Here is a 14,785-nt window from a genome sequence, read left to right on the forward strand (position 1 = left end):
ACATCTCCATGGCAATGACTCTGGCATCAGGAGACCCACAGAGAAACCTCCCACTACCAATAAATGCAATGAAAGTGCCAACACTTCAGTGGTCACTATTAGATATGACTTGTGGTCTTTGGTCAGTTGGCACAAAATGTCAAGAAGAAATTAGTTACATTTGATTTTGGTCTGGGTCTTAGTCTGCAGACCATCATCATATCTCTACCCCTGAGTAGAGACCAGTAGCCTCTGCTCTGTTTTGGTTTTTTCCCATTTCCCATTTCAACTGGATTCTAGCTCCTGTAGTCACTGTGCCTCTGGCTTTTCTTAGGGAAAGGGAGAGGCAAACGGGGGCCCATCTATGAATAACAGACAACACATTGGACTGAGCACCTACAGGAATGAGCAACTGGACAATGGACAGGAAATAAGAGTAAGCATCTAATCCCCAGCAGGACCTGTGCTTTCTCAGCTCAGGTAAGAGACAGAGAAGGGTGAGGGGCCCACATTGGTGCAGTGACAGTGAAAGACAAAAATAGCCATACCCAAGAATGAGGACTCCAAAGAATGTTAATCAGGATTAATGACATTTTAAAATGAACTTTTATAGAACTATGAATGTATATTTTATACATATTTTAAATTAATTGTCTCGTTGCTTCTCCTAAATTTACACAGACACAGTCTTGGTTCTGATTTAATTCAAAAGTACACTCAACAACACTTTATTCACAAAACTTTTGTTTCATTTTAGTAAGAACAACAAACGCGAGATCTACCCTCTTAGTAAATGTTTAAGTATACAATAACAAAATATTAGCTACAGACACAATATTATACAACAGATCTCTAAAACACATTCATCTCACATAACTGAAACTTAACACCGATGAACAGCCATTTCCTCTTTCTCTTCCTTGCCCCAGGCCCTGGCAATCACTATTTGACTTCCTCTTTCTGTGAATTTGACTATTTTATATAACATTTACAAATGGAATTTGTCCTTCTGTGTCTGGCTTCACTAGCATGGCATTAGTGGTAAAGAACCTGCCTACCAATGCAGGAGACATAAGAGATGTGGATTGGATTCGATCCCCTGGATCAAGAAGGCCCCCTGGAGAAGGAAATGGCAACCCGCTCCAGTATTCTTGCCTGGAGAATTCCATGGACAGAGGAGCCTGATGAGCCACAGTCTACTGGGTCGCAAAGAGTCAGGCAGGAATGAGCAATTAGCATTTTTACTTTGTCACAGCTTTACATAACATTTATGACCCCAGTTTTCTGTAGATCCTCTTGAGTAAGACACAAGGACAAAAATGCAATATGCCTTTCTCAGTCCTGGGAATGGAAATCATCTTTATCTTATATACCCTTCCTGATATCAATGGAGTATACCAAGCAGTATGAGGGAAATATTCTCAAAACTGTCTCCCCTTTTCAACTCTAAATTACAATTACAGAACTAATATTTGTGTAATATTTAAGATTTGCAATGATATTCTCTTATTCATTTTGAACAAACTTTGAAAATTAAGTTAGCTGGTATCAGAATGAACCCTATTATAAGGAAGAGGAAAGTACTTCGGACATGTTGAAGTCCTTTGTGACCTCAATGTGACAGTTTTGGTAAAGAAAGAAAAGGAAATAAAAAAAGAGAAGAAAGGAGTGTCTCTCAGTTCACAGAACTATGTAAATTTAGGTATTTCCTTTGTAAAAATGATGTATCTCTATGCCTGACAAATGATGAGCCTGTAACAAAATTGTAACAAGATTCCTTTTATCCTTTATTCTTTTTTTTTTTAATGCTACACACTTATTAAAAACATCAAAAGTTTAAAAAGATTAAACATATTAGAAAGGATGTGGAAGAACTGGAAGTCCCAAACTTTTCTGTAAGGAATACAAAAAGGAAACAACTATTTTAGATCACAATATGTGCAAATGTGCTCAGTTGTGGCCAACTCTTTAGGATCCCATGACCTTTAGCTCTCCAGGTTCCTCTGTCCATGGAATTTTCCAGGCAAGAATACAGAAGTGGGTTGCCATTTCCTTCTCTAGGGAGGAATCCTTTTGTTAAAATACCATCCTATGTAAGGAGGTGACAGAATACTATTTTTCCTTTCTCACCAATACACACACACACACATTTTATTCCTATGCCAGTCAGAATATTCATAGTTTGGTGCTTGTTCCACTAGCTGTGTGAATTTGAAAGGAGTCTCCAAACACTTTGATTCTCAAATTATTCTCTCTTACAGTGAAGAAATCAAAAGTAATACCTACCTCATGAGATCGTGATGAGGACCAAATACAACAGTATTTTCACCCTATCTGCATTATGAAAAACATGATAAATGACAGTTCATGTTATATTTCTATATAACGGATCTAAATTTTTGTTGATAAGCTGATACCAAAATTATATCCTATTTTTTCTTCCTGGAAATGTTAAAAGCAATACAGATGGACTAATATTTGGGATGATGATCTCCAAAGAACTGAATTGGGTTTTTTGTTTGTTTTTGAGTTTGTGACCTCAATGTGACTGTTTTGGTAAAGAAAGAAAAGGAAAAAATAAGAGAAGAAAGGAGTGTCTCTCAGTTCACAGAACTATGTAAACTGAGGTATTTCCTTTGTAAAAATGATGTATCTCTATGCCTGACAACAAAATGACAGGTATTTGTTCAATTCTGAAGGGCTAATCAACATTAAGGGAAATTAGTCAGCTACATCATAACACTGACACTCAGTCCGTATTTTTATCAAAATGTTTATAGGTGACATTCAAATGGTATTTGCTCTTCAAAGATTTCCATGAAGTGGCTTGTTTTTCCTCAAGATTTTCAAGATATTTTGCTTGATCCCTGATGATATTTATGATAGTATGTCCTACAATATGGTTAACTATTTTATTATCACTTTCATGAGAAAGGAAAAATTATTTTATTCATATTTATAACTGTAATACTTAAAATATAATAAAAATGACAAAGTCATAAAATATGAATATAATTAAGTAATCTACTCTAATCTTTAAGTTCAGTTCAATTCAGTTGCTCAGGCATGTCTGAATCTTTGTGACCCCATGGACTTCAGCACACCAGGACTCCCTGTCCATCACCAATTCCCAGAGTTTACTCAAACTCATATCCATTGAGTCAGTGATGCCATCCAACCGTCTCATCCTCTGTCATCCCCTTCTCCTCCCGTCTTCAATCTTTCCCAGCCTCAGGGTCTTTTCATATGAGTCAGCTCTTCACATCAGGTGGCCAAAGTATTGGAGTTTCAGCTTCAACATCAGCTTTTCCAATGAATATTCAGGACTGATTTCCTTTAGGATGGACTGGTTGGATCTCCTTGCAGACCAAGAGACTCTCAAGAGTTTTCTCCAATACCAAAGTTCAAAAGCATCCATTTTTCAGCACTCAGATTTCTCTATATTTCAACTCTCACATCCATACATGACTACTGGAAAATCCATAGCTTTGACTAGATGGACCTTTGTTGGCAAAACAATGTCTCTGCTTTTTAATAAGCTGTCTAGGTTGATCATAACTTTCCTTCCAAAGAGCAAGCATCTTTTAATTTCATGACTGCAGACACCATCCGCAGTGATTTTGGAGCCCCCCAAAATAAATTGTGTCACTGTTTCCACTGTTTCCCCATCTATTTGCCATAAAGTGATGGGACCAGATGACTTGATCTTCGTTTTCTGAATGCTGAGTTTTAAGCCAATTTTTTCACTCTCCTCTTTCACTTTCATTAAGAGGCTCTTCAGTTCCTCCTCACTTTCTGCCATAAGGGTGGTGTCATCTGCATATCTGAGTTTATTGATATTTCTCCCAACAATATTGATTACAGCTTGTGCTTCATCTCTAATCTTTAAGAACTCAATAAAGGACTTCCTTGGTGTCTCAGATGGTAAAGAATCTGCCTGCAATGCAGAAGACCTGGGCTCAGTCTCTAGGTTTGGAACATCCCCTGGAGAAGGCAATGGTTACCCACTCCAGCATCCTTGCCTGGAGAATGCCATGGGCAGGGATTCCTGGTGGGCTACAGTCCATAGGGTCTCAAAAAGTCAAACACAACTGAGTGACTAACAGTTTCATGTTTTCATTTTCAAAGAGCTGATGCTGATTTATAAATATGTAGACTAAAACATACATAAAGTGTGCATCATTGATTTATAGAGCATCCACAATGATAAACTTCTAAATTGTTATTTGTATGTGACTAAGTCTGACTATGCAATACAAGTTTATCTTCTAAACTTATCCTGTATACCCCCACCCTCCAAAATAGGAATTTTGTGAAACCTCCCTTACTCTCTGCAAAATGTAAATAACCTGCCTGAGTGACTCAGACTACAGAGAACTAAATACCAAAGAACTTGCTTGGAACTTCAAAGTCAGTCACCTTACCTCCCTTCCAGTGCAGAACAGGACTCCAGTAAGACCAAGTTACTTTTAATCAAGCTTGGAGAACTCAGAGGAATGATAATCTCTCTTAAATCCCCTCTGCACCCCTGAGAAAGTACAGAAAGGCGGCTTCAACAACTTGCCATGAGTTAAATAAATGCTCATTTTATCCTTGATGAAAATATTTCTAATTCTTGAAGAACAATAAAAAAGTGATTAGATGGAATTATTTATTAAGCACTATGTATTGAATGTCTCTTTTGTAATGCGTGGTCCTAATTAATTTACTGTATAACCCTAGAAGGTAAGAATTACTTTTCTCATGATACAAATGAGAAAGTGGGACTTAGAGAATTTATGATCTTACCACAAGAACATGCCAGAGTCAGGATTAAAGCTTATATCTATCTAAATTCAAAATTCATTTTATTCCTACAGTACTCAATTTTACATGTGTTTGCAAGGATAAAATTTAAGATTATATTTGTATAAATGTATTCATAGTCCTGAGAATTGAGGATCCTGGAGTTAAAAATATAATAGTAATTATTTAGTAATAAATGTACCTTCTAAGCAATAAAAATCACTGTGTTAGGCACTGAACAAAGAATCAGGGGGATAAATGGAGGAAGAAAAGATGTGTGCATTTCATAAGGTTTGAGTTGGGGAGATGGAATGGTATAACTATAGAAGCAGAAAACATCAGGGTCAACACAACACTTTTCTCCAGAAATCGGGAGATGTAACTGGTTTCCTGAAATCTTTATATGTCTGTAAAAAAGAAATGTCGAGAAAGTTTTCCTATGATGTTAAAAATATTGAGGAAACTCAAAGTTGGATGCAAGCTTTGAATAATTTTAGATGCTTCTTCATGTCTTACAAAAACCAGGAAGGAGACTAATGAGTAAACTCAAAACCTGAGAATACATGTTCTATGATCACCAATTTCTCGGGATTCTTCTATTTTTCAGGGATTTTTTCTTGGCATTTTCTTCTCTCTCAGATTGTCTCCTGATGACACATCTTCCATGGAGTGTGTCAATGGTTCCTTGGTGAGAGAGTTTGTCTTCCTTGGCTTCTCCTCTCTGGCTGGGCTACAGAGGCTGCTCTTTGCTGTCTTCCTGGTGGTCTACCTCTTCACCCTGGGCACCAACGCCATCATCATCTCCACCGTTGTGTTGGACAGAGCCCTCCACACCCCCATGTACTTCTTCCTTGCTGTACTCTCTTGTTTTGAGACTTGTTACACCTTCGTCATTGTACCCAAGATGCTGGTTGACCTGCTGGCCCAGAAGAAGGCCATCTCCTTTCTGGGCTGTGCCATCCAGATGTTTTCCTTCCTCTTTCTAGGTTGCTCTCACTCTTTCCTGCTGGCAGCCATGGGTTATGATCGCTACGTGGCCATCTGTGACCCTCTGCGCTACACAGTGCTCATGGGGCATGGGGTGTGCGTGGGACTAGTGGCTGCTGCCTGTACCTGTGGCTTTACTGTCGCGCAGATCATCACATCCTTGGTATTTCACCTGCCCTTTCATTCCTCCAACCAACTACACCACTTCTTCTGTGATATCTCTCCTGTTCTTAAGGTAGCATCTCACCATACTCACTTTAGTCAGATTGTCATTATCATGCTCTGTGCATTGGTCCTGATTATCCCCCTGCTGTTGATTTTGGTATCCTATATTTGCATCATCTCTGCCATACTCCAATTTCCTTCCACATTAGGCAGGTACAAAGCTTTTTCCACCTGTGCTTCTCACCTCATTATTGTCATTGTTCATTATGGCTGTGCCTCCTTTATCTACTTAAGGCTTAAATCCAACTATTCCTCAAGCCAGGATGCTCTCATATCAGTATCCTACACAATCCTAACGCCATTGTTCAATCCTATGATTTACAGTTTGAGAAATAAAGAGTTCAAATCAGCTCTTCAAAGAGTTGTGGGAAGAACAATTTGTTTATCATGACATTAATCTAGATTCTTCATTTTTAAATACATGGGGGAAAATTCCTTGAGTAAAAATGATCAAGCAATGAGCAGTGTTCAAGAACAGAGATATTTCTCAGTTATTTCCAAAAAAAAAAAAAAAGTACCTTGTCATGGTCACATAAATTATTGTCTACTGAAGTCCTCTTGATTGACAGAAAAATATTAGATGGCTACTGCAGGAAAATATACACAGATTCAGAATTTTATACTCTTGCAAACACTATTACCCAATCTCACCCAGATTGTAAATATACAAAATACTGTACAATATTAACTCTCTGATTTAGCAACCCAGAAAGCTCCTTCTCTTTATTGCTCCCTTTTCTGGATGTCAGGATAGTCAGACCATAATTTGTATTATTTTATCATTTTTTCCAAATCTTAATTTTTTATTCTATTCTCCAATAAATATTAACCTATAGATGGAAAACATTATTTGTATCTATAAAGCAGAGTGAGTAGACAAAATAATCAAATAATATTCAGTCTTTATAAAGAACAAACACCCTTCAATGTCTTTGGTTTAGCTTAGGACACAATTTTTAAAGGAAATGGCATTTGTAAAGTAACAATTTTTGGTGCATAAGTTATATCCAATGTTCAAATAAGAATATTATGCAAAAAGTTATCCATTTCTATGTTTCTAGTGTATTGAGAACTGTTTTTTTTTAATTTATTTTTTTTATGCACCAGTACAAATCTAAATTTAGTTAGAATTCCTTAAAGATATTCACAAGGACATTGGTTAAAGAGAACTAGAATCACACAGACTGGGCAAGAAAAGCAGGCTAAGTTTAACCACTCCATTAAGTAGAAAAGTCTGTGTAAAGAGTAAACAGCATCTGTCTCAGGAAGCTTGGGAATCTTCATGTGCACTTCAAGCCAGATTTTGAATTGAACATTTTGCTTATGTTCCTACAGAAGTAGAGCAAACAAGGAGCTCCTTGGAGAAAGCTGCCTCCTTGCTTTATATATTTTTTCCAAGATTGACTTGTTAATAAGGTCTCCTGACAGAATCGTTCCATTTCTTATTATTTTCTTCCACAAGTTTCCTCATCAATGTTATATACACTCAGGGATTGCAGGAAGAGGGTAGAAACTGGAATGTTTTATTCACAAGCCCTGATTTAATGTGGGATGCTGAGCTTGTCTGCTAAGAATGCAAGCCTGCTGCATTTCTCTGCAGCTTGAAACTTCCTGAAGGAGGGGCCTGAAGATCATAGTGCATGCCAAGTCACTTTAGTCATGTCCGAATCTTTGTAACGGCATAGACTGTAGCACATCAGGCTCCTCTGTCCATGGGATTCTCCAGACAGGAATACTGGAGTGGGTTGTCATTTCCTCCTCCAGGGGATCTTCCCAACCCAGGGATCAAAATCTCCTAAATTGACCAGCAGGTTCTTTACCACTAGTGCCACCTATGAAATCCCAGGGACCAAAGCAAATTTAATTTGGCCATCAAGTCATCTTTTCTTTAGTCCCATTGCTCAGCCCAGACTTCCAGCCTATCAAGTTGTCTCATGAAAAGGAAATAAACTGATAACCTCTCATGCAAATCAGTTTAATGTGTCAATTGTCCAATTTGTACTTAAGTGCTTCTGTTTAAAAATGTCCCCTTACTCCATTTTGAGTTTATTTTTGTGTATGGTGTTAGAAAGTGGTCTAGTTTCATTCTTTTACAAGTGGTTGACCAGTTTTCCCAGCACCACTTGTTAAAGAGGTTGTCTTTAATCCATTGTATATTCTTGCCTCCTTTGTCAAAGATAAGGTGTCCATATGTGCGTGGATTTATCTCTGGGCTTTCTATTTTGTTCCATTGATCAATATTTCTGTCTTTGTGCCAGTACCATACTGTCTTGATAACTGTGGCTTTGTAATAGAGCCTGAAGTCAGGCAGGTTGATTCCTCCAGTTCCATTCTTCTTTCTCAAGATAGCTTTGGCTATTCGAGGTTTTTTGTATTTCCATACAAATTGTGAAATTATTTGTTCTAGCTCTGTGAAGAATACCGTTGGTAGCTTGATAGGGATTGCATTGAATCTATAAATTGCTTTGGGTAGTATACTCATTTTCACTATATTGATTCTTCCAATCCATGAACATGGTATATTTCTCCATCTATTAGTATCCTCTTTTATTTCATTCACCAGTGTTTTATAGTTTTCTATATATAGGTCTTTGGTTTCTTTAGGTAGATATATTCCTAAGTATTTTATTCTTTCCATTGCAATGGTGAACGGAATTGTTTCCTTAATTTCTCTTTCAGTTTTCTCATTATTAGTGTATAGGAATGCAAGGGATTTCTGTGTGTTGATTTTGTATCCTGCAACTTTACTATAATCATTGATTAGTTCTAGTAATCTCAGTGTAAGACCAGAAACTATAAAACTCCGAGAGGAGAACATAGGCAAAACACTCTCTGACATACATCACAGCAGGATCCTCTATGACCCACCTCCCAGAATATTGGAAATAAAAGCAAAAATAAACAAATCAGACCTAATTAAACTTAAAAGCTTCTGCACAACAAAGGAAACTATTAGCAAGGTGAAAAGACAGCCTTCAGAATGGGAGAAAATTATAGCAAATGAAGCAACGGACAAACAACTAATCTCAAAAATATACAAGCAACTCCTACAGCTCAACTCCAGAAAAATAAATGACCCAATCAAAAAATGGGCCAAAGAACTAAATAGACATTTCTCCAAAGAAGACATACAGATGGCTAACAAACACATGAAAAGATGCTCAACATCACTCATTATCAGAGAAATGCAAATCAAAACCACTATGAGGTACCATTTTACGCCAGTCAGAATGGCTGCAATCCATAAGTCTACAAGCAATAAATGCTGGAGAGGGTATGGAGAGAAGGGAACTCTCTTGCACTGTTGGTGGGAATGCAAACTAGTACAGCCACTATGGAGAACAGTGTGGAGATTCCTTAAAAATCTGGAAATAGAACTGCCTTATGATCCAGAAATCCCACTGCTGGACATACACACTGAGGAAACCAGAAGGGAAAGAGACACGTGTACACCAATGTTCATCGCAGTACTGTTTATAATAGCCAGGATGTGGAAGCAACCTAGATGCCCATCAGCAGATGAATGGATAAGAAAGCTGTGGTACATATACACAATGGAGTATTACTCAGACATTAAAAAGAATACATTTGAATCAGTTCTAATGAGATGGATGAAACTGGAACCTATTATACAGAGTGAAGTAAGCCAGAAAGAAAAACACCAATACAGTATACTAACACATATATATGGAATTTAAAAAGATGGAAACAATAACCCTGTGTACGAGACAGCAAAAGAGACACCGATGTAAAGATCAGTCTTATGGACTCTGTGGGAGAGGGAGAGGGTGGGGAGATTTGGGAAAATAGCATTGAAACATGTATAATATCATGTATGAAATGAGTCGCCAGTCCAGGTTCGATGCACGGTACTGGGTGCTTGGGGCTGGTGCACTGGGACGACCCAGAGGGAGGGGAGGGGAGGGAGGAGGGTGGAGGGTGCAGGATGGGGAACACGGGTATACCTGTGGTGGATTCATTTCGATATTTGGCAAAACTAATACAATATTGTAAAGTTTAAAAATAAAATAAAATTTAAAAAAAATCTTTTCAAGTAAACAAAAAAATTTTTTTTAAATGTCACCTTACTTGAACATTAGAGCAGACCTAGGAAGGATATATTATAATGTACTTTTTATAGATCAGAAAACTGACTCTCAGAAAATTAAAATGCCTTTCCTGTTAGTGAGTAGAATTAATACTGATCCCACATCACTCACTTCCTGTTTTAATGCTCCTACAATGCTCTTGCATGACCCTTTGTGAAGACTATGACTTTCTTAATAGAGTTTAGAATGCACAAGTATTCATCTTCATACAAGATTAAAAAAAATAATAATAACTGTAAGCTCATTAACATCTGTGTAAAAAATATACTGATAAGTATGATGTAAATGACCTTTATATCATATGGTGTAGTTAATCCCTATCCTTCTGTAACACAGTGTTGAAGGAGGAGGAACAAGAAAGCCTCCCACCTTTTGCTTTGTTCTTTCCCAAGACTTATAAATACCATCATTTTGAGTCAGATAGGATAACACTCACAAGTGGGAAGGATCACTGTGTATGAACAGGTCGTGTATATTAGAATGATTCTCCTTCTAGCAGTTTATTCTTCCTCTTTTTTTTTTTTTGTTCCCTATATGATCATAAAATTAATTTGGCCTTGAGCCTGTGCTCATGGGTTAGAACTAAACATTTTGCCCTCCTTCCTCTTTTCATGGACACACAAAAGTGCTCTCTCACACACCCTTGGCCCATGGTTAATTTTAGCTCCCCTCTTTATTCATATGTAACTTGCTGGAAAGAGGTAAGATCTTCAAATTTGGGATTGACTTGAGTGAGAAAGGAAAGCCCCTTTAGCCTCCAGACTGGGTCATGTATTTCAGCTGAGCTTACAGAGAAATCTGCACTTAAGTTTCAGGTATAAATTCAGCCAGTAATAATAAATTGGTTTGTTTATTCTCTCCACCTGTGCCTGACCCAATCAATGGACATAGCTGTGACACAGCAGTAATTCTGCTATTATTTAGGGGAAGCTCATATATTCATACAGAGAAGGTGATGGCACTCCACTCCAGTACTCTTGCCTGGCAAATCCCATGGACGGAGGAGCCTGGTAGGCTGCAGTCCATGGGGTCGCTAAGAGTCGGACACGACTGAGCGACTTCACTTTCACTTTTCACTTTCATGCATTGGAGAAGGAAATGGCAATCCACTCCAGTGTTCTTGCCTGGAGAATCCCAGGAACGGGGGAGCCGGATGGACTGCCGTTTCTGGGGTCGCACAGAGTGGACACGACTGAAACGACTTAGCAGCAGCAGCAGCAGCATATATGCATACGGAGAAGGCGATGGCGCCCCACTCCAATACTCTTGCCTGGCAAATCCCATGGACGGAGGAGCCTGGTAGGCTGCAGTCCATGGGGTCGCTAAGAGTCAGACACACCTGAGCGACTTCACTTTCACTTTTCACTTTCATGTGTTGGAGAAGGAAATGGCAACCCATTCCAGTGTTCTTGCCTGGAGAATCCCAGGGACCGGGGAGCCTGGTGGGCTGCCGTCTATGGGGTCGCACAGAGACAGACACGACTGAAGCGACTTAGCAGCAACAGCAGCAGCATATATTTATAAGGCACAGAGTAGCCCATGACCAAGCGAGTACCTCGTGCCATGCATTTGCAGTGCTGTAAGTGAGCTCAGCGGCTACACAAACCTTGCGTTGTGCATACGCAGTGCTAAGTGATTTTAACTGTTACATTACAAAACCTGGGGCAAGAGTGAGAGGCCATAGGGTGAGAGAGCCTGGCCAGGCCATCTTGGCTAATTTGCTCTTTCACTACACTCCACCCCTTCAGGATCTCTCATCCCACAATGCAGGTTCCACCCTATGCAGCATCCTCCCAGAACACAATGCCACCACCTGAACCCACATCCTGCAATGACAGTAGAGACTAAAACAAACAGTCACATCCCCAACACAAAGAAAAACCCAACGCTAGGGATCACATGGAGCTCATGTCCCAATCTCTGCCTTCACAGTGCCAGAAGAGACACCCACTGCATGTGGAATGCCCTTATATCCACAGCCAACTCCACTCCACCATCTATCCCTGCAACTCCAACAACAGGGGCAACTCCAACCCTGAGGAGTTTTTTTATTATTATTATTTTATTATTAAGGGCCTGCAAAACCCCCATAGGCAACGGGCCCACCCCTTCAAGGAGGGGATTTTGGTGGCATTCACAGCCTACCCACAAAATACCATATGCTTTCATATTGTTCTAAATCTGCAAGAGAATCAGAGGTTAGTAGCACATCACAGGACACAGCCTTTACAGTACACTGTTCTACTAAATCTACATCACAGGACACAGCCTTTACAGAATACTGTTCTAAACTTACATCAGAGAACACAGTCTAAATCTTCATCAACTAAATCTACATCACGGGACACAGCCTTTACAGTATGTTGTTCTAAACCTACATCAGAGGACACAGCCTAAATCTACATCACAGGACACAGCACTTACAGTACAATGTTCTGTATAGGACACAGCCTTTGTAGTTTATCTCCACACAGACCAGCCTGCATTTGCATCCCCATAACCCAGATGGTACCCCTGCCTGCTCAGGCCCTCTTTGGGATCTTCACACTTTCAAAATGGTCTTGCATGCCATCCTTCTACTTCTCTCAGTAAAGACCCACAAAACCCTCAACAGGTGCCAGCCCCACCCCTATGTCCCAGAGTTGCAAAGCCAAGCTGCAAAGGTTTTCCCTTGCATTTGCTGAAACTGCTTACCCAAGTCAACCAATTTCACCTGTGTATATGGTCAATTCATTGTGAATTCAGTTGCATCGGGGGCCCCTGGAGGATGCCCCTCAGGCCTGTAGGCTGCTCATGCTTCATTTTCCACTATACCATAGGCCTTGCTGCCAAGCAGGAACCTGCATTCTCATAATGTTCATCATCACTGTCACTTACCACCTCACTGTTAGAGATGCTGGGTTCTTCAGGCCCACGGGGTTCTTGCTCTAATGACAGGATAGAGAGAGAAGAGAGAGAGAAGTCACTCAGTCATGTCCGACTCTTTGTGACCCCATGGACTGTAGCCTACCAGGCTCCTCCGTCCATGGGATTTTCCAGGCAAGAGTACTGGAGTCAGTTGCCATCTGCTTCTCCAGGGGATCTTCCCAATCCAGGATCAAACCCAGGTCTCCCACATCATAGGCAAATGCTTTACCGTCTGAGCCACCAGGGAAGCTTTGTATGCCAGGATACTTTGCTCTAGTTCTTCTAAGCATCTCTGCACATTTCTCCCTGACATGGCATTATGTAGACCACCATCCATATTCTCCTTCAGGACAGTCAGAAAAATCCACCCCACAGTGCCAGAGCAGTCTGTGCTGCCTTGTTTGGGAAACAGGAACTCACCACTTCTAATGCCTTTTCAGTATTATCTGGTGACCTGTCAACTGCCTCCCAATCTTCCAACCGAGCCCACACCTAGAGGATCACAGCCACAGGGTACCACATACTGTGTGTGGCCAGTGGCTTCCTCCTTCCAGCGGAGCCTCAGGCTTCCCTACCTGCTGGGTATCCTGCCAACTACACCAGTTGTATTGCTGATCACGCTTGTAAAACCAATTATCTCTTTGTATCTCACTGTGCATGCTGTCTGCTGAACCCAGGGTAGGCAAGGCTCAAGCTAAGAGACTGGAAGAAGGCTTGAGGAGCCGTAGGAACTACAGGCTCCTGGCAACAGCCATAGCATAACCTAACACAACAGCCTCTCTTCTGGCTGGCACAGCAGCCATGACAGAATTCTCTCCTGGCTGATACAGAAACTGTAGCAGTAGACACTCTATTCTCTCCTCTTGTGACTGACCCAATGGACACAGCCACAACACAGCAGTAACTCCACTGTGGTTTAGGTGGAGTGAGAATATGCACACCACACAAAGCAGCCCATGACCAGGCGAGTGTGTCGTGGCGCACACATGCAGTGCTACAGGTGATCTCAGGGTTACCTTACGAGACACTGGGCAAGAGGCCGTGGGGCAAGAGGGCCTGACCACACCATCGTGGCTAATTTGCTCTTTCCTCACATATCCTATGTATATATCTCTTTTGAATACACTGCAGGAAAATGCTAAGTCGAGGATGAATTAGGGAATTTCTGTGATCTTGGCCAGATTATAATATGCATGCATGTGTGCTAAGTCACTTCAGTTGTGTCCAACTATCTGCAACCCCATGGACTGCAGCCCACCAGACTCCTCTGTCCATGAACTCTCCAGGCAAGAATATTAGAGTGGATTGCCATGCCCTCCTCCAGAAGATCCTCCAGATCCAGGGATCAAATCTACGTCTCCTAGGCCTCCTGCGTCAGCAAGTGGGCTCTTTACAACTAACACCACCTAGGAAGCCACATGATATCATATAGTTGCATGTAAATTGGATTTGTAGCTTATCAGGCTGGCCTGCATGTTGGAACTGATTTTATAAAACACCTTTTACCATTGAACAGATGAATCAATTATGATTCAATAAAATGTAATTTTAAAGATATCAACCTAAGTTATACATAGAGGAGTGAATTACAGTTGAGAGCAGTTAAATAACACCACATAGAGATTTACATTGAGAATGATAAATAAGTTTGTGCCTAGCAAACACAATGATTCTCCTGTGTATATGTGTATGTATGTGTATGTATACTCCATATAAATCAGTGAAAGACACACAGATTTTTGTTTCCCTAATCAGTGATATAAAACAAACTTTTTTTTTTTTTTATTTCAGAA

General features: G+C 40.1%; 1 protein-coding gene across 1 annotated transcript; it reads left to right on the top strand.

Moving 5' to 3' along the window:
• Positions 1-5,428: 5,428 nt before the first annotated feature.
• On the top strand, positions 5,429-6,367 carry OR10K2 (olfactory receptor family 10 subfamily K member 2). Its single transcript, NM_001390143.1, has one exon. The coding sequence runs from the start codon at positions 5,429-5,431 to the stop codon at positions 6,365-6,367; it is 939 nt and encodes a 312-aa protein (NP_001377072.1).
• Positions 6,368-14,785: the final 8,418 nt, after the last annotated feature.

Source organism: Bos taurus, chromosome 3, assembly GCF_002263795.3.
Source record: "Bos taurus isolate L1 Dominette 01449 registration number 42190680 breed Hereford chromosome 3, ARS-UCD2.0, whole genome shotgun sequence".
NCBI lineage: Eukaryota > Metazoa > Chordata > Mammalia > Artiodactyla > Bovidae > Bos > Bos taurus.